At 43.9% G+C, this 20,934-nt stretch overlaps 1 protein-coding gene across 1 annotated transcript in view; it reads right to left on the bottom strand.

The window, feature by feature from the left end:
* Nucleotides 1-791: 791 nt before the first annotated feature.
* The window catches only part of furinb (furin (paired basic amino acid cleaving enzyme) b), an 86,107-nt gene continuing 65,964 nt past the window's right edge, over nucleotides 792-20,934 (bottom strand). Inside the window, exons 7-16 of the mRNA XM_062390773.1 lie at nucleotides 19,898-19,986; nucleotides 15,605-15,777; nucleotides 10,829-11,041; nucleotides 8,138-8,238; nucleotides 6,463-6,566; nucleotides 5,437-5,554; nucleotides 5,008-5,187; nucleotides 4,672-4,799; nucleotides 4,052-4,180; nucleotides 792-3,164 (exon numbers count right to left, since the gene is read on the bottom strand). Coding sequence (XP_062246757.1) covers nucleotides 2,455-3,164; nucleotides 4,052-4,180; nucleotides 4,672-4,799; nucleotides 5,008-5,187; nucleotides 5,437-5,554; nucleotides 6,463-6,566; nucleotides 8,138-8,238; nucleotides 10,829-11,041; nucleotides 15,605-15,777; nucleotides 19,898-19,986 — 1,945 coding nt within the window. The 3' untranslated portion in view covers nucleotides 792-2,454. The remainder of the gene's footprint in view (nucleotides 3,165-4,051; nucleotides 4,181-4,671; nucleotides 4,800-5,007; nucleotides 5,188-5,436; nucleotides 5,555-6,462; nucleotides 6,567-8,137; nucleotides 8,239-10,828; nucleotides 11,042-15,604; nucleotides 15,778-19,897; nucleotides 19,987-20,934) is intronic.

The raw sequence follows: 20,934 nt of genomic DNA, 5'->3' as shown, positions 1-20,934 counted from the left end.
GATTTTCTAAAAAAAGTCCGACATTTGAAAAACTCATAAGTGTGTGAAATTTGGTGCAGCTTGGTTGAATTGAATGTGACGGCTGGGCCTTGGCAGACGTGTGCGCTCTGCCTCGTGCCATCCTACTTGGTGCCGTTTTAATTATTCTAGAATTTCTCGTTGCCAAGCTCAGTTAGTCGGCAGCAGCGTTCTGTACATGGCAGCTAATTAATACAAGCTACAGGGCTTAGGGAGAAATGAAATACATGAAAACCAGACTTAGCAGAAAACATGTGACAAAGGTGTGAACGACGAGATAAAAAGCTCCGAACTCTTTAAAATTCACACGTTTACTTTCGCACATATGCGCTATTTATAATGCAAAGCGTGAAGCGCGCGAGGCAAAGTGAATTCAGCATCTATCTATCTTCACCCATGAAACCAGTAACCGGCCTGTGTACAGAGTGTTTCAGAGGGAGGCTGCTGCTGGTTGTCCTCGTTTCTCCTTCTCACCTCCTCCGTCTGTGTCCGTTTAAACTTTAAAAGGGGAAGGTGGGTGTCGCCGTATTGGAGGCTGGAGAGAACAGTGTCTTGGAGGCTTTTTGGCAACTGGATATCAGGGGTAAGATTCACCGCTGGCAACCCAGAGTGAAGGGAGACACGCTTGCAATAACGACACAGGGCCATGAAGAAGTAATGAACCAGCTGCTCTCCTGCCCGTGTGTCAGCGGCTGAATTTAAACATTCATTAAAAAGAAAGACGGGTTTTCCAATCCGGAAGCAGAGACACACATGTAACAGCCAAAGTCGTTTTTTTTATTCCAGCTTGAAACTGAATCTCCACAATATTCACATCCATCGTCAGTTAAATAAAAAGGATATAAAACAAACATAGAAAATGCAAATACAAGATCAGTATTTTTTTTCTTCTTTTGAAATCACTTTAAATCACATTCGATTCTTTTTGATTCAGTTTGTTATAAATGGAGAAGATGAAGCGTGTGTTCGTCTGTCACTGAACGGAGCTCACAATAGAAAAAGGGGGAAACAAGCTTTACCCTGATGAAGACGTTCTGGCAGAGAAGCCCCGAAGATCAATACCTGCTCCGGGAAGAAAAATGCTGTAAAGGTCAGCGAGAGATTTTTTTATTTATTTTTTTTGCTTCCCTCAAATAACAGCAGAACGCTGTGATAAGTCAATATGATGTTTTATCTGATGTGTCTGTGCTTTTATGGCAGTTTCCACTGTGGCCTGATTGAAAGCAGAACATCCTCCACAGTTTGCGGCTCATCAAACAGCTGCAGGATGAAGAAGCTTTCCTCCGATTAATAACAACTTGTCAACATCACAACCTCGGGCCCAAAGAAATCTGTCAAGTGTCTGATACAAAAAAAACAGGAACAAAGACAGATTATTGGATCTGTGAGGACCTGGAGTCTGTCACATTCACTCTTAATGTCACTGCGGTTTTTGTTGGCTCTGGCTTTGTGATTTTGGAGAGTCGACTTAAATGGGAATTTACCAGACAGGGCAGAATCGAACAATGCTATTCAGATGCATTATGGGAAATGTAGTGTTGGATATCAGTATAGCGCTGCTGCTGCTTTGACCTTTTGTTTATTGCAAGCCTCCAAGTTGAAGTAAAGGAACTACAACACTAAACCACTTTGATAAACTGGACAAAACAAGTTTTCTCAAATGCATTATAATAAATACATCTGGAATCAGAACATTAATGAGATAAATTAATACATGTAAATAAATACATGAAATCCAGATGTTTGACTCCTCAGTGGATTTGGATGAGAGTGGGTGAGGCGCTGATGGAACAGTAAGGCCTGTGTTTTGTTTTTGTCTGGCTACATCCATACTACTACGTTTTTGTTTGTTTGAAAACAACTTTTCAAACTAAAAGGATCTGTTTAATCGAGGGTTTTAGCTTCATGTCAATTTGAATCGCCGTCCATACCAACGTGCCTGCAAACGCAGATTATGTGACCACTCGCCCTCATCGGGGGTGCTGGTGTTGGTGGAAACAGGAAGGCGTACGTGCCCCTCTGGACACGGGCATCGTCGCAGAATGATGGAACTATAGCTCGTCTCCTACACATACAAGCGGGGAAATGTAGAATTTAACTGAAAACAACAGGAGCCCGACGAATCAGCCAAGGCTACGTTGTGACAGAAAATATCCAATCAGCAAGCGGCGGTGAGGGTCTACGTCAGCTCTGCTTCTGCCCGTCCAGACTAAAACACAGCCACGTAGTTTTCAAACTAAAACGGTGATGGCAGCGTTTCCTAACTTCTCAGTTTTATCGGCTCTAAAACTCCAGAGCAGTTTTGAGGCGCCGGGTGTTGACGTGTCAAATAAAACCGTAGTAGTGTGGATGTAGCGTCTGTGGGATTGTCCCTCTTGTTTCGCCTCGTCACACCGGCACATGGAGCTGTCCCCATGCCAGCAGACGCAGGCTCATTTAGATGGAGCTCTGCGTCTTGATGAAATGTGTCCTCTCGCCGTTCCTGTCCACTTCCTCGCCGTCTGATTCAGACTCGTAGGCGATCATGTCCTCATCCCCCCACACAGTGGGGATCCCCTTGTAACATATTCGCGTCTTCCTCTGCCGTCCTTGGCCGAAGCCAAAACCTAAGCCCACCCGCACCCCCCTCCGCTCTGAAAACAGAGAGGGCAGTTTGGTCCTCCAGCCCAGCGCGGTGCCACCCGAGCGCATCTGCAGCAGGAGGAAGACCCCTCCGAAGGCAGCCAGGATGAAGGCACAGCTGAGCACGGCCACGACGGCGGGCAGCTGGGTGGACGGAGTGACGCTGAGCCCCGGGGGTTCCTCGCCCTCTCGGCCGTTGTTGTCCACAGCGGACGGGATCTCCTCGTGCGGCTGGGCTCCGTCTCCCTGGAGTCCCCCGGCTGCAGGGGACTTACGCTGGACCTGGTTCTGGTGCAGGCAGGAGGTGAGGACCAGGTGGTTGTGAGGCGGGCAGGACAGGCAGTCTGTGGGGCCGGGGCCGGAGCAGGTGAGGCAGGCGGGGTTGCAGGGGAGACAGGCCTGGATGGAGGACAAGTCCACCCAGTTCTCCAGGGAGAGGTTGAGCAGCTGCGGCCCCGACGTGAAGCCCGGCGGACACAACTTCACACAACCCTGGAGGAAGAGGGAGAAGCCGGGGCTGCACTCTGGACGGAGAGAGGGAGAGGAAAGAAGGGTGATCAGGAAACTTTGGATTTGTGAATATACAAAAAAAGTTTATCTGTTAAATATAAAATATTATATATTCAATTTCAGTTTACATTGATGAATTGCTTTGATTACATTTTCTATTGTTTGACTAACAAAATGAAAGAATACTCAGAGTTTACTATTCAATATTTGGTGATTTACAAAGTATTCTATGTAGAATTCAGTGATAAAACCTAAAGGCTGATAAAAAGTGAGATCAAATTAAACTCATGTAAATGTTAAGTTTTATCTCCTTTGATTACTGCCTGTAAATCTCAACTTCACAGACTAGACACTAAATGTGTTAAAAGAAGGAATGAAAGTTTGTCCTTTTCTTTCAATAATAAATCACCAAATCCAGATCTTCTCAGGAACCTACTAGGAATCAACTTTATTTTTAGGAAGTTATTAGAAAATCAGATCAGGAGCATAAAGTGTGACCTCTAGATATTTACAATATAGATTTGATTTGTAGAAGAAAATGTCTGAATGCTTGGGGACCTCATCTGCCTTTCAATGAGGGAGTCATCGTCTTGCTCACAGCCCAGCACCTCTTGCACTAACCCAGGTTTAATCTCCCCCTGCTGCTCCTCCATACGTCCCACTCTCTGATTCACACTAACATGACATACGGCTACCTGCTTTTAAACGGAGCATATAAACAGCCTTGTAAAGCCATCTGTATTCACAACATTCTGCTTTTCACAAATTGAAATAACGAAAGCAGTCTGACATGGAGCCTGTTTTTTTTTTGTAACCGTGAGCCAGCGCAAATACAAATGAGCCCGTTAAACTTTGGTGCGTGTGTGTGTGTGTGTGTGTGTGTCGGCTCGAGTGATCTCACCGATGCAGATCTGCTGGGCGTCGAAGGTCTTGCAGCTGTTGTTGGACGGTCGAGGGAAATCGGACGACGAGGGGTTGACCACACTCGGGCCAGTGCCCCACAGGAGGAGGGTGAACTGAGTCAGCACACCTGAGGCAGAAGGGGAGAGGGAGGAGGTGGAGGAGAATTTCAATTTAGCCCTTTTCAGAGAGGGAACTGTGCAAACCGGCTGGGGGGAGGACATACGGAGGAGAGGAGAGGAAACGAGGGATGTGAGCATCACTGAAAAGGATCAGCACCAGCGGAGGAAAAGAGGTCCCCCCCCCCCTGCTCTGAGTAAACAAGGCCACAGAAGAGCTCTAGGACTTAACGAGTTAACGCTTCTTCACCATAATGCTGAGGTTTGCCTTTTGAAAGAAAATGCAGACCGTCTGTTCCAAATAACAAGGACATTCTCAGGATACTGACGGATAATCAAAAGGTGGCCACTGTCACTTTTCTTACAGCGGAATCAATCTGTGGCGCTGAGAGCCGCTCTGGCTGCTCACAAACAAACAGAAGAAGAAACAGGGAGAACTGAAGAGAGGCTACTCAGGGAAGCGTGAAAATATGCACACAGCCTCGAGTTGGTGTAAATGTACCATAGTCGCGTCCGTTAGCCGCCACATTTTCAATTTCCAGGGTCCATTCCCCTTGAGGATCCTCGTCCCACGAGTGGGTGGTCATGAAGGCCCAGTCGTTGAATCCCTCTGAGGAGAAGTCGTTTGGCCTGGAACCAGAGAAAAGGGGTTTCCTTTGTTATTTTGTGGTTAGATGCAAATACGGTGTTATTCCCATCAAGCGTACTCGGTAGTATTTGTGCATACGTGGAACGAGGCACGTGCACATACTGTTTGTCTGTGTGTAGACAAAGGGATTTATAGCACGTCTGGAGTGTTGTTGTTGTGTGTGGGCAGTGGTGTATTTTCCCTGTGTACCTTGGGAACAGCAGGGTGGAGCGTGTGCCCAGTGGGCTGATGAGATGAATTGCCAATTTTCCCCTCTGGTTGTGGGAGAGAGTGAGTCGAGCCTGAGCGTGTTCCAGAGAGCTGACGTACTCGGGCCGTCCCCAGCAGGCATCCACGCTCTTGCTGAACACCAGCTTGTTTCCGATGTCTCTGCAGGTTTGACAAGTTTTTTTTTGGGGGGGGGGGGGGGGACAATTGAAAATAGCACAGTGCCACAAATTTACGCAAGCATCCCGGCTCCGAGGAGGAATGCGGTGACATGTATCAGGCTAAGCAGGAGGACAAAACAGCAGGTGAATAAAAGACACTAGACGCCACACACACACACACACACACACACACACGCACGCACGCACGCACGCACACGCACACGCACACGCGCACACACACATGTCTAACCTCGGCTCTGTGAGCATGGTGAGAACACACTGGTTCTGTGGCCCCAGTGTCGACCAGTTCTGTGCCAAAGAAACCATAACACCAGCATCCAGGAGCCCGTAACCGTACGAATGACTCACTGCAGAGGAAAAGAAAGGATGGAGGGATGAAAAGGAGTGGGTGGTGGTGACGACAAAACAGCAGAGAGAGAGAGAGAGAGAAATTACAATCAAGCAACGATCCACTAATACCAAGGTTTTATATTTGCTCCTCAATCCTGGACTGAATAAACAACCTCCATGTTCGTGTGAAGGTCCTTTCTGAATAAAGAACTGTAGCTCTCTGCAATGCTCCGTCAGTTCACAGTTAGAGTTACAGTGACGTATTATTGTGTATTTATCTGTAAAATGTCACACAAGCTAAATACATTACTGAGAAAGAAGAATATATTTTTGCCTGCTACTGTAAAAGGAATCAGGTTCATCATTAGGGCTTGTAGTTGTTTATCCATGTTGTGTTCTACACTGGAAGCCGAGGCCCCTTCATTTGAAACGGGGTCATGTGACAAATTAGTGAAGTCTACGTCATGACCGAAAAGAACCACTATTGCACAAATTGCACTATTGTTGTTTTATTTTTCTCTTCATCTTTAAATATGTATATATATATTTTGTAATTCTATTTTATACTATTTCTATTTGATTTTTTGGGGTTGTAATTACTTGAGCATTGCTAGAAGAGAGCCTGTGACTTAAGCATTTCATTGCCAGCGACTGCTTAATGTTATTGTTGTGCATTTGACAATAAAATCTTGAATCTTGATTAAGCAGCGGTTGTGATTATCAAGCCATCGTTTCCAAGCATCTGTTTCCGCCCCTCCGCACTGAAACGCAGCCCGGGAGTTTTCAAACTAAAACGGTGCCAGGAGCAGTGTGGACAGCAGGCGGATGCATTTAGGAACCACAAATGGAGCAGAATGGCTGCAGCCTGAGGGCCCAAATATAAAACCGTACAATTCTGCCTATGCTTGTTTTTCTAAGTCACTACCTCTGCGTCCCACTCCGTTGGTCTTCCAGTCTCCGGCGCTGAGGTGTCCGGGCCGGGACGTCCTCACCACCAGGTGCTGCATGTCCCTCCAGGTCAGGTTCATGCTGCACGGACACAGGAAGGAAAGCAGAGCGACCGTATTGAATTTCTGTCACATTATGGCTTTGTGCATTATGCGCATAATGAGAAGAATCCTGCTTCCAGTGACTTCAGCTGTACGACAATAAAGCAACAAGGTGCGGGACACAGGAAAGGTCAGGAGTCTGTAGACGCACCTGAAATATGATCCAGCTGAGGCTTCACAGAAGAGGATATCAATACATGTCAGAAATAATACACTGAGAAGAAGAGGAAGCCCGGAGGGAGAGGTCGTCAAGCAGAACAAAGATATGGGCTCATATTAAGGTTTTAACACCAGTATTAAAGCTGCATTATAAGCTATTGTCTAGAACAGGACAGGGAATACAGTGGAACAGGGAATACAATACCACAGAGGGCTGAGTCTTGACTTCTCGCTAATGATTCTTTCTAATGAGGTCTGGGATTCGGGTGTACACTTTTTTTTAATATAGTAAGCTTTGAGGTCATCTAGGCGCAAAAGAAACCGGCTCTGTGGGTTAAGATAATAAAACGCATGAATCACACGGTGTTCACCGAGAGCAACGCCACGGCCGGCAGGACGGCGCCGTGGCACATCACCTCTGCCACTCTGCATCAGCGTCTCGCCGCCACCACACCACCACCACCGCAGCCCCCCCCACCCAAAATGAAATAAATGTCAATGTCACCTCGGCCGAGAGCGAATAAAACGCTCTCCAAAACACTCTGCCTATTAAATGATTCCATCTCTGTGAGTTCCAGTGGTGTCCCAGTCTGATAAACCAGGAAGCTTGTTATTAGGCCGTGTGTGTGTCTGTGTGTGTGCGTGTGTTTGTGTTGAGAGGGACTACCCGGTGTGAGCTCTGTCAGTCTCTGCCCTTCATTTCATGATACCAGAGGTGACAGTGCAGAGATAAAAGCCGGGACGTACTGGAACCGGGCGGTGAGGCTAATCCTGGCGGCACGGATCCGACACCTGTCAGCTGAGGCCCAACGTGCAATTGAGGCAAATTATGCAGAGCAGAGCTTTGCAGTTTGATAAGAGGACATAACGAGCAGACATGATACGACCAAAGATAACGGAGGACACACGTCAGAGCTGCTGGCAGAAACCACCTGGAGAGTCCGGCGTGACCAATAATGACAGTGAGAGTCTTCATCGGCCGCCCCACAGGTATTCAGACATCTGTGTTACCTGCAGCTGCCCATTTTCATCGTTCTAATGAACTGATTATCCAAAGCTGTATTTTCTGAGGAAAAATAAACTCGGGACCCAGCGCCAATTCCCAAGCGCACGCACGTAAACACACACACACACTCCTCCAGTAATGTATCTTTCTCTTTGTCCTCGACAGCCGTTCATCCACTCGACTTCAAACTGGGCAGATTGTGTTGCTCGGGAGGGGAAGTGATTTGAATGAGTGGTTCTCAGGGCCCTGACACCAACCCTCATTTATTGTCACCTGAATGCAGCGTTTCTGAGTTTGTAAATAAAACCCGTCTTAGGGTTTTCTAATGTAAAAGCATAAAAAGAAAAAGAGACTATTGTTTGTTATAGGAGACTGTCCTCACTCACTTGGCCTCCAGAGCCAGAGCGATGATCCCAGCAGCCAGTGGGGCGGAGGCAGACGTCCCCGTGTGAGAGTCTGTGCATTTCTGCCTGAGGTCCGTGGTCACCTTGGAGACGGGAGACGGGAGAGAAGAGCAGAGAGAAACACGGTTAATATGAAACGATGGGTTTCAGTACTTCAGCAGCAGGGGCGAGGTTCACGCTGAGAGAGGTCGAGGTTTAAGTCAGAGGAAGGCTCGGGACACTGGGAGCTGTGCCTGCAGCGATGGGAGGTGGAAAGAGGAAGAGGAGGAGGAGGAGGAGGAAGAGGAGGAGGAGGAGGAGCAGGTAGGTGTAGTCTGAAGGATGTGGATCGCTGCCAGAGGGCCACAGCTGGGGCAGTGAATGTCAGCCAACTCAGCCCGGCCAGGACGGGCAGCGGTGAGACGCAGTGTGTGAGCGCTCTGGGTAGGATTCCGCTCTCCGTCTGTGGCAGTGCCAGAGAGTTAATGAGGCCTGTGTGGGTCACGATGAGGACATGTCAGAAATGAGAAAGGAGCCAGAGGGCACGGTGAGTGGTGAGGGCCGGTGACATACTCTTGGTTTGCAACTTTTGGCCTGACAGATTGTGGCGCTAATGGTCGACATCACATGTCTATGTGTAAGAGGTGTAAACAGCGAGAGGTCATGTGTTAGATGTCCAACTCGAACTACTCGTAGATCTCAGAAATGGATCAAATAACACAAAGGCAAGTCATATTTCAGTCATTACTTCCCCCAATTGTTTTCATTGTTGTCATCACCTTTAATATTGGAGCTATCATCGAAATTATTGATCAGGAAAAGTACAAATATTTTCTGGCTCCAGCTTCTCAAATGTGAGGATTTTCTGCTTCTCTCAGTTGCATAAAAATAAAATTACATGAAAAAATAAAAATCACATCATGTGTCTCCTTCCATGCGTCAGTCTCCTCCAGCGCTCTGCTGCTTTTAAACTGAAGAGTAATCAGATTACAGCCTCCTGGTTCAGCTGGAGCTGCTCTGAGCCGCCTCCTCATTCACAAGCTCATCTTAGGAATTATTGTCAATTGTTTTAATAAAAACATATCGGCCGATGTAAAATATCATTAACGGCAAATCAGTCAGCTCTAATATAGAGTATATTATATACACATAAATATTAATTGTGTTTGAATTGCTGTTGTGCACAAAGCATGATGGGCAATTAGTGATTTTTGTCATTTGCAAACAGCTAAATTTTCTTCTTTCTAGGACTGAACAGCAGATCATTTAATTGCTGCACGCTCACGGACACACAGACACAGACACACACACACACAGACACACACACAGCCATTAACGTGTGACCTTGCGGGACCCAGGCTTCCTTATCCGTCCTTTTTTCAGACCCCCGCTCTGCTGGGGATTCGACAAACAAACAAATGTAGCGCACACAAAAAGCAGAGACAAAGGGAACAGAAATAGGAGTTTCGGACAAAGGAAAACTGCATGAATTTGCTGATGCAACAAATGGCAGCCTCTGCCTGCTAAAGCCTCAACACAATGCCGCTGCTGTGGTATATTTTAAAATGACTTCAATTTGGCCCATCTGATGAGTTGTGCTGCAGCACGCCTCTGGAGCATTTCGGAGGGAATGGCAGATTTGTGGTGGTTCAATGTTATTCTCTGTCCCGGAGGCAAGTCTTTATTGGGCTGACACGCAGCGTGAAGGAAGCCTGAGACATCTCGCTGTTTGTCAGCTTCGCTCGCCGTCACTCATCAGTCACTGTGATTCCGACAGTCGGGTGCTTATTTCTGATTTGAGAGGAACAGGATTAATGTGTACGTACAGTTGAACGCAGTCATTGTGGATGTTCCAGCATCTATCGGATTGATGACTATTCAAAGTGTGATACAAAACGATTCATTTAGGAGCACATAGAATATAAGGACGTGTGCAGTCTTGATAGAATAGTGTGGTTACATAACTTGTGTTGGGTTTGCTCCTACTGAACTTCCAGTCTTGTTGGATTTATTATGAAGGATCTATTTATAAATGGAAGTTGTTTCACACACACTCTGTTAATGTATCTCTACAACAGTCACACAGATATACGCAGAAATGAATGTACAAAAACAAATCCATATGCCAAAGTGTCGGGATCGAGGTTTGATATTTTACAGTTCTGACATAACTTTATTATATATAATCAAGATTAAAAAGAAAACACAAATACAGCCAGATATTGAGAACTGAATTAAGAAAACAAATTTTTTTTTTTTACTTGTAAACATCTTCTGAATTGTTTACTCTTTAAAATATAACATAAATCGTAATATATCTGTTATATCGGGCTCTAATCCCTACAGGCTCACATACAAATACAACCCAAAAGATATTTGGGAATTTATTGTTTTGAAAATGCAGTTAAGCCTTTGGAGCCTTAAGAATTATCTGTGATGTTAGTCATTGCATGCGGGGAAATGCTTGCACGGTTACAATTATTTAAGACGACTTCTCCTTGTCACAAACTATTTGCCAGATAAAAGTCTCACAGCGAAACATTGCATGGAAAAACTTTGACACTGTGCAGGATTTGTCTGCTATTTTTGTGGCGCTAATATTTACAATGTGCTCAGGATATGAAGAATAAGAGCAATCTTCCACAAGAGCTGATATGTGTGTGTGTGTGTGTGTGTGCGCGTGTGTACACCCACTATCTGTTTCTCCCCTGGGTTTCCGGAGCTGAAGGTGGAGGCGAGCGTGGAGGAGCAGGGTTCGCTGTACCATGGCACGTTGCCGGCCTGCGTGGTGCTGCTGATGGACAGGGTGTAAATGCTGTTTGTGTAGCCGTCGCAGTTGCAGCTGTCCTGCTCGCGGCCACCGTTACCAGAGGCCCACACGAAGATGGAGCCCAGTCCGCCGCGTCCCTGTCAGGTACAGAAACACACAGTGCGTTCACACAGTTGCGATCCACGTGTTTTAAGAGAGAGGATAAAGTAATGAGAGCTGTGCTAAGTGTGAAAAATCGGCTTTGACAAAGACGTTGGTCTCACTTCTTAAACGCTTTGTCATTTATGTGCCTTCTTCCAGAAACACTGAGCTGCTGCAGGCACGGCTCTTATTAATGCATCATAATGACAGGGGAATTATTGCGGCAGAACATCAGATAACAAATAGAAGAAATGTAATTACAGAATCTACCCAAGCTGAAAATAATTTAGGGGTCTGACAAATGTCATCATGACATCTGGCAGAGAGACAGCATGCTCCTGAAATAAACCAAATACATGGGACGTACATTTAGTCCAGTTGGCTCTGCACAGTCAACAGGAGGCAGGAAATCACAGGGTGGTTTATGACTCGTTTTATTACAGTAACCAGGGGTGTCATTTGTCAACTAAGGGGCATTGCAAAGATTAGTTGGTTCCTTTCATTCCAAGACATACGAAACCTTTTTCATGCACTTGTCTCCAGGTGATTAGATTATTGCAACTCTTCATCCGCCATGGAAATCGATGTGCGGCTCTCAGCCTGAACATCCACACGGCTCTCGTGGTCCTCCCAAGTTGTGGAAAAAGAAGTTCCCACTGTCTTGGTTTTGTCCTCCCTGCATTCTTTACCTCTGACCTTTAGAATTGATTTTTGAGTTTCACTGCTTATTTTTAAAAGGCATGGTTTGGTCTGTCCCCTACACGGATGACCTTTCTCTCACCAAGCTGCAGATCATAGCCTGGGGTCTGCTGACCAGTTGCTGCTGACCGTCTCGGGGGGGCCGCGATGCAGACGGAGAAAAAGGGCAGCAAGGCATCTGCTGTCAGGGCGGTTCAGCTCTGAAACAGCCTCTGGTGCCAGAATGACTACAGTACTTAAAGGTCTTGGAGACTTATTAGTCATAATTTTCTACCTATAGTCATGTTTTATTGCACTTTCTTGTAAATATATAAATTTATCAAGAAAATGTGTTTCTTGTTTGTTAGAGCTCATTATCTCTTATTCTTTGATCTGTTATTTGGAACAATGTGTTTTTTAAAATGCTCCAAATAAATCAAAATAGGTTTTAACATAATTTATTCACAACTCGCATTTCAATTCAAAACTCATCACATCCTATCATTCCAAAGTTAATAAAACGAATAAAGAGGTGAAAGCAGCGATGCAGACACTGTGATGCTCGGATTGAAAATGAAAGATAAAAATACTTTTCTCTCACGTTTGCTGCAGTTTGAACCAAAGTGGGTGGAAAACGTTTTAGTTCTAGAGAACGAAACAAGTATGGTGATGGGAAGCGATAAAAGAAGGTGAAGGCACCTCTCTTACATCCTCTTGATGGCAAGAAAGAAACTAATACGGTGAGAGAAGGAGATGCAAACATTTCACCCACAGATGCACAAAATGACAACTTGTTTTCAGACTGTGTGTTGTGAATAAAACCACACGGCACCAACCTGCTGTCATCAATGGAGGTTGATGACTTTAGAGATTTTTGGATTCATAACTACCATGGCACTTTAGTAGAGTGCACACCTCCCCTGCCTCACTTTCTTTTAAATCAAGATCTCTGCATTGATCCCAGGAATATTTGAGCTGAGGCAAAATTTAAAGGTTTCTTTTTTAGCCCTCGTCCACCCAGCTTTGTGGAATTCTGTTAAGTAGTTTTTGCTTCATCAATCAATCAATCAATCAATCAATCAATCAATCAATCAATCAATCAATCAATCCATCCAACGAACCAAACAACCATGAAAACATACAAACAACCCACTAACTTACCAACCAACCCAAAGACAAACTAACAGACAAACAAACAGGAATGGGTGAAAACATAACCCTCTTGGTGAAGGTAATCAGGGTAATGATAAACTATATATGACGTTGTACAATTTATGACTACATGTCACATGACTATTTTGATTAAACCATGATTGATCTGTCAGGAAGTTTTAGTGGGAACATTTTTCTCCCCCCAAAAGGATCCAGGAATGAAGTCCGACCTGCTCCGTGGATTTGTTCCCGTCACTTCATCCCTTCCAGTGTTGGCGATGTGACAGGCCTTCACAAAGCTGAAATAAAAAAGCCTCTCCTGGACGCACGCTGCTGCATCAACACCGGAGCCTCGAAGTCTGTGGCTACTACGCTGAGACCTTCCAGCCCAATTCATGACCTGACGCCGACTTTGCTGCAGGGTACGGAGGCAGCAGCACTTCATTGCTTGAGGGTTATCTCACTGTCAGGGTAAACACGCGCTGAATCGAAAAAAGGAACCCGTGTGCTGCTGTCAGGCAGATTCTCCTCATCAAGATAAGCGGTGCATTTTCACAGCGAGTGTGATACAGGAATAACTCTGCTCCACCAGAAATAAGCAGTTTCATTCATTAATGCTCCGCTTAGCGTGGCCTTTGAGTGTGACTGCTGCGCTGCATAAGTCAAGGCTGCTCTGTTTCTGATTTCTCTCTTCTCACGTTCCTCATTCCGCTGACGTCTTTTGATGTAACGATCTTCTGACACATGAGAGATGACGATATTAGCCTTAGATAAAATGTCATACTCTTTAATGTCTTACTCGATTCATCTCTGAAGGACTAGTCAGAGGGCAATTACCAAACTCTCCTTGGGTTTGTCCTTCACTTTAGCAGAGCTACATCTCAAGAGAGAGAATCTCCAACAGACTAATATTGCAGAGGGATGCAACTGACAATGATTCAGTATTTATTATTCTCACAACAATTATTGATATTTGAGTAATTAATTAACTTTCTGGTTGACTTACCAATAAATAAGAAACCATAACATCCAACGTTAATCTTTCAAACTTTCACTCACATATTTTATTAAAAAACAAATTCATTCACGACAGAAAATTTGCAAATCTAAAATCAATTCTGAAAAAGGCTAATGCACACCTTTAAAAATACAGTGGACAGTGAGACCAAGACATTCCAACATATATAAGCAAAACCTCCTTGAAAGCAGCCAATCAGAGAGGGACAGAAGAATCAGGCTCTAAGACCCACAGTCTGTTTGCATTTAGCCCATTAGGAGAGACGACTAATCAACTCCAGGTAGAAAGATGAAAATTTACGTGGATGAGTAAGAAGCTAATCAAAAATTGAGAGTCATCACACTATAATGTGGAAAAAGCACGTAATTAGAAAGAGGGGAAAGGCATTTTAGAATAATATTTTGCCACGATTAGATTCACGAAAAAGAAAAACATCTAGATGATGATAACCATTTTTCCACCTATCATGTAGTATTAGGGCTATAGGGTTAGTTTTGAAGCCTCGAGTTACTGAGCTCTGGTTTCGTCTCTTCTAATGAGTTAAATGCAAACAGACTCTTGGTCTGAGAGGCTAATCGTTTCTTCTCTCTGATTGGCCGCTTTCAAGGAGGTGTATCTTATATATCAGTTTGAATGTCCTTCGTCTCCCTGTTTACCTGATGAAGGTCCCCACGACCGACAGGCTGTGCATGTAGTAAAGTTTGTGTAAAGGACAGTGTGGAGGATTCCTCTCAGTTTTACAGAGAGTGCACTGCACCGTTTTATTAGGCCTCTTGTTTAAAACACTCCCACACTTGGGTTGATTATGTTCTCTCTTTTAGATCGTGTTCTGTTCCCCCATCATCGGAGATTAAAGTAAACAGTGCGACGCATCAATGCATTCCGCTCAAAGAGATTTTTTTTTTAATAGATGAAATCAATGAACTAATATTGTACGCTGTTGAACACCAGCTGCTTTTCTGCAGACATTTCACTTCATATGGAGTTTAAAGGAAAAGTTTGACGTTTTGGGACATCTGTTAGAAGCCAGCAGATGGCTAACTTATCTTAACAGAGAGACTGAACACTGAGGGAAACAGCTGTAAGGCTCATTGATGAACTTGTCATATCTCATTGGACAGACAAAAGGACTGCGTGTTCATATGTTGTTGGCTGGGGCCAGTGCTCGATGTCACTGGAGACTCCAGGAAGATACCTGATGTGTGAAAACTGTTTCCCCCTTAATATATGTTTCTCCCTACATTAAGCTGAGCCAAACCTGATCCTCAACCCAAACCAGTTGCCTTTGTTATGTCGAACCCCAAACTAACCCACGTCCTCACCTCAACCAAAGAGGGAGAAACCGACTTTGAAAGAACAATAGAAAAGAAACCATCAGGCATCACGTGAGACCATTACTTGTCATTCATTGGTTTTTGACTGCATTATATAAACTCAATATAAGGTGTTAATCTGTGAGCTTTACAGGTGCTGGTACGCAACCTTTGGACATAGCCAGGCTAATTGCTCCTTCGAGTTTCCAAGTCGTTATACTGAGCCAAGCTACTGGACGTAGCTTAAATCTTCTCATCTAGTCTCAAAGTTAAAGAAAATAAGTACATCTCCCAAAATGTCAAAGTACTTCTTTAAAGAGCGGATGCAAGTTAAATACCGGTTCTATAAAACAGGGAGGATATAAAGATTTAAAGTCCAAACTTATGTTCTGACTGACCTTGGTGATTCCCTGGAGAAAAGCCTCCTTCGCCAGCTTGGCAGGGCCGTCCAGCGACTTGCCATCGTCTTCCGGGCCCCAGCTGGCGCTGTAGATGTGGATGTGCTGTGGATTGAGGCTAAGGGAATGAGCCTCTACCATGTCTGTCACCTCCCCATCCAGCATCCGAACTCCTGGAAAACAAACACCCATTGCAGCGCAGATTAGATCAGCGAACTGGAGAAGCGCAAAGTGACAGAATGACAGATGGTAAAGAGGCGGCGGGCAATTGAAGTTTCGCCCCGAGTGGGTGGAGAGGTGTCAAAACAGTGCAAGTGACAACGAAAAGAAAAGTTGATGTACAAAAGAGTGAAAGTAATTGGTTGGACTGAAAGTTCCTATTATTCTTCAGCTACACACAAAAAAAGCCCCAAAACAAAACAGAAAAACAGGCAGAAGAAAGGACTTCACAGGAGAAGACAGAGACTTCAGAGACTTTCCATTTTAGTTTAGACTTTAGAGTACAAAGCTTTACCCACGACTCTGCGACTCCGAGGGAACAACACTGTTTAGTGTCATGCACACAAAAAACTTGTTGTTAAACCTAGAAAGGCTGATCTTGACCACCCCATAGACAAACTAACAGACTGCAGAGTAGAGAACACACGCACACACACACACAGATATTACATTACATGTCATTTGGCTGACGCTTTTGTCCAAAGCGACTTACAATAAGTACACTCAACATTCATGAGGGGCCATTTAGGGGTTCAGTATTTTGCCAAGGACACTTCGGCATGCAGATGGGGAAGAGATGGATTTGAACAGGCAACCTTCTTTTACATGTTACATTACATTACATGTCATTTAGCTGACGCTTTTATCCAAAGCGACTTACATTTTTAGAACACTCATCATTTTTATGAGGGGCCATTGAGGGGTTCAGTATCTTGCCAAGGACACTTAGGCATGCAGATGGGATAGAGTGGGATTCGAACCGGCGACCTTCTTGTTGCAGAACCACCACTCTAAAACCTAGGCCCCCCCCCTCCCAAGATATAAATGAGCGGAGAGTTTACAGAGCCGTTAACAGACCGGTTTCCACAGGGTTTACACCAAATATCTCCTTTCATGGTACCTGAACGCAGCCCCGCCTGAGCCTTTGAAGTGAGCGGCATCAGATCACTCCCCTGAACATTAATGACTGTAGAGAGGCATGAAATGATCCACCATCAAATAACCCCCATTACTGGAGGAGAGGACCCCGGGACCGCAGAGGCAACAACACAACTGACGGCATCCACGTTGAGACTTCGATAATCCATTCTACACAACCTGCCTGCCCAGCAGGCGCAAACACAAGCCAGTGGGGACGCAGCCAAAACAGGAATTACTCAGCTGGCATGGGGAGATTCACAATAACACAAGCTTGAATACTGAGTAGCCACAATAATAATAATAATAATAAACTTTACTGAGGTAAACATCCGACATAAAGCACAGGGTTTGCTCGGTGGTCATTATGGGAGCGCTGTATTGCAGCAGTAACGATAATCACTGTCGTAACTATTCTCATCAACCTCCTGCAGTTTGATGTTTCCTTATTAAGACGCTGCTGTGCCAGTTCCCTGCTGCTCCGGTGAGTCAGAGGGAGCAGGTAGAGAAGCAGCTCTGTGAGCCTGGCGGAGGGAAACAGGTAGAGTGGGTGGAGGGAAACACAGAGTGAGCCAAGTAGGGTCAATTACAGGGTTTAAATACAAATCACCAATCACCTCTCAGTGAGGAGACACACGTTTAGGCTTCCCCACAAACATTAGAGCTGGTATACACACGTAGTGCCAGCACTTGGAAAGGAATCACAGCTGTTTATAAACAATTCACTGACCCCATGACGTGAACAGATTCACAGCGGAGTAATTTACGAGAGCGGCGCTCTGTCGGGAGATGGATGGTAATGAATACAAAGAAGGAGAGTTATGAGTAACATCTGTGAACGGGACTTCTCAGGCGCCATGGGCCACAGCGAGGCTTGTTGGCTGCCGCCGTGTCTTTGACAGATCGTTTGGAGACAAAAGTTACAAAAAGCTTCTTGGGAATACTTTATCAAGTGAAAAAAAATATTGGTAAAAAAAGAAAAGAAAATCCTCCAGATTTATTTTGTGATCACAGGTTAAATTTTGAAGAACCTCCACATATATTCTTCCTTAGTTCACCTCTGCACATGCTGATAGCTTTATTATTGTTTAAACAAGATTCAACTCTGACAGTCTCATTATGAACAAGTTTTCCGGCAGATGCTATGAACAGATGTTCACTGGGTTGCAGTTTTATTGGCATTAATATATAATAGAAAAGAAGTAGAAGAAAGGTTTAAATAAAGGTGGGGTGAGATTCAGATTAACACCTAAATATGAAACCCATATCATTTATGTGACACAGTCTCAATAATGAGGCGTTTAACTCTTTCTGATTGTAAATATCATGATGCCAAGAAAGGTAGATGCTTACAGTGCATTCGAAAGGCTTTATTGTGCGATTAATTTGCACGTTATTAACATTCTTGTATTCAGTCAATGCGCGTTTCCAGTGATAGTGCTGAGTGATATCTTGACTTCTAGTTTTTGGGACTTTTTCCAAGGTTTTGCTTCCAACAAGTTCACGTCTAACCAGTCAGAATGCATATTGTTGACAACATCACATTTTGAAGCAGCAGGAGAAGAAGAACGTCCTCCTCTATCCAATCTGATACAGATTGAGTTTAAGTGGATTTTTTGAATTATTAAATATATTTGTCTTGAGCCATTGCTCAGTTTTTTTTGTCTCTGGATGGATACGATGTAGCCGAGTTGAAGCTAAACTTAAATAACAGGCAAAGAATATGAATGTGCAGAGCAGAATGTGTTTACAAACAAAAATCAAATTAAATTCTGAAGAAACTCATTAAATCCATCCTGAAGCGTCTGTGTTGTTGTGTTTAAGCTCCAGAACCAAACTCACCAATTCTTTGCCCATTTTAAATATTGTAGCCGGTATTTCACCTTTTTTTCCCTTTTTATGAAATTAGAAGAAGACCCAGATCGTCATCGCTTCATGTTGAATCCATCACTTCCCGAGGAGTGATTTTTTTCCCATCCCTCTTGTATTCACTAGATCCCATCACACTTAATGTGAATAGTCAGGCACGTCGCAATTCCTCTATTGCATGTTGTTTATTCATGTTGCCTTTGATGTGCAAAAGCCTTTTAAAATGAAAACAAAATCCCTCGTCAATCGATGCTCAGCAGTCCATGATGACAAAGCTAAATTTCATTCAGACACTTCAATGTGACACATTTAGCTCGGGTGCCTCATGATTCACTGGACCATCTCTGAGAGGTTTCTACACCTCGTCCATCTGAAGGTTAACTCATCAGATGGGACTGCATGTGGAACTCAATCAGGTCGGACTGTTCACATCAGTTGAAAAACCAAACCAGGAGGTGGAAGCAGCCGCCTCAGAGACACAACAGTGTCGAGGCACAGATCTGAGGAAGGGTAAAAAAATAATAATTCTGCTCGACTGAAATTTCCCAAGAGCTCAGTGGTTTGGTTTCCTCCAGACATGACACTGAGAATTGAGGGCAAACCATTTAATTCTGGTTTCACCGAATCAGTGAAACTTGTTTCTCATAGACCGAGAATTCTTTAGGTGCTATTTTTGGTATGAACTGAGGAGAGTTTTCCATCAGACCTCTTCAGTCATAAGACCCAGACCATGGAAGGGCTGCGGTGAGGTCATGATCAAATATTGATGCGATTGATGAGGGAGAAAAAAAACTTTTCTTTGCTTTAGCTGAAGAGCACGACAGGGGAATGAATTGATTTTGAAAGCACTTTAAGTCGATTCACAGGTACGTACACACACACGCACGCACACGCACGCACACACGCACACAACACTCAATAAGAAGAAACTATCCGTTCCCAATAGAAATAGATTGAAAAAAGAGATCAAAAGCTATTCTCCTCAGTGGTAATGAATCAGGGACAGTTCATTGTGTGTCTGTCTCTGCAGCACAATATGCCCTTTGCACTGAACAATAGAATAAATAAGTCACAAAAAGAAAGAAATGCTTATCAACTTAAAAATCCATGGAAATATATTAAAATATAGAGACCTGGCTAAATTTGATTTAGGTTCCAGATTACAAGGATCAATCCGAAGATCAATTAGTTCATGCATAAATATTATTATGAATATACTTTTTCATTTTTATGATTATTAAGCTGTGTTCACTCGACATGATCCTGAATCAAACACTTTTCACTCACCTCCAATTTTAGCATTATAAGCCACGCCCACACCACACACACCGTTGTTTGCTGAAGCCGCGACTTCTCCTGCACATCGGGTCCCGTGTCTGCCAAGAGAAAACAGTGACAGACACACGTTGATGAAGAATATTGTAAAGAAACATAAAGGCACATGAACATTTGTAATTAAATTAGTATTTAAACAATACTATAACTGTAGTTTTATAAAAAATACAGTACACTCAAAAGAGAAGCTTGAATCCAATGGAGCTTTTACAACCAGAGCAGATTTCAGTTGTAAGTTGCAACAATAAATGCCAGGAAGCCTGAAGTGCCTTTCACATAAAAGGCTTTTTATTTAAGTTGTTAAAGAATTCATGACTTATAGAAACACAGAAGAAGAGAACGCCAACCTTGACGGTCACAGCACGTATCGATTTATTTTTCTTCACATCATAACAAGCATCACATTCAGAGATGAAAACCTGTCACAGATTTACACAATCAAAGATGTGTAGAGAGCCAGAAGTCCCACTTGCACTTTAATGTTTAACGGAATAGAAAGCCTTGTCTTTGTTATAGTGTATAGTTATACCTCTGAAGATATATATAGATAAAGGTAATGTATATAGTTAATTTGCAGCGATTAGGCTTCAGTGACATTTGTATACAATTTTGAGATCAGTTGGCTTCTGTTGCAGCACTTGTCAATTAAATAATCAAAACACACTTAAGCTGCTTTCAGACATGCTCTGATTCAGTGGGAGTGAATGTGAAAAGTCAGTCGCTCTCGGTGATGACACTATGTCGATTTGCTGTGAACAACAACAGGTGATTTCTGCAGCAGAATTATACATAATTTTCCTGTTGTTGTGATCGTGTCTGACCGAGTCAATGTGAAAGTCCACAGCCGATTGTTCAAATATGTTGTTGGAAAAACAGCTTTTAAAACAAGCACACACAGAATAATTTGGTCTGAAAAATTGTCCACATCAATACAGAATAGAAGCAGAATGATTAATGTTTTGATTGTTCAACTCAATAAACACATTTTT

The sequence above is a fragment of the Platichthys flesus genome, chromosome 6 (assembly GCF_949316205.1).
Source record: "Platichthys flesus chromosome 6, fPlaFle2.1, whole genome shotgun sequence".
NCBI lineage: Eukaryota > Metazoa > Chordata > Actinopteri > Pleuronectiformes > Pleuronectidae > Platichthys > Platichthys flesus.
This window is presented reverse-complemented; position numbering and strand designations above follow the sequence as displayed.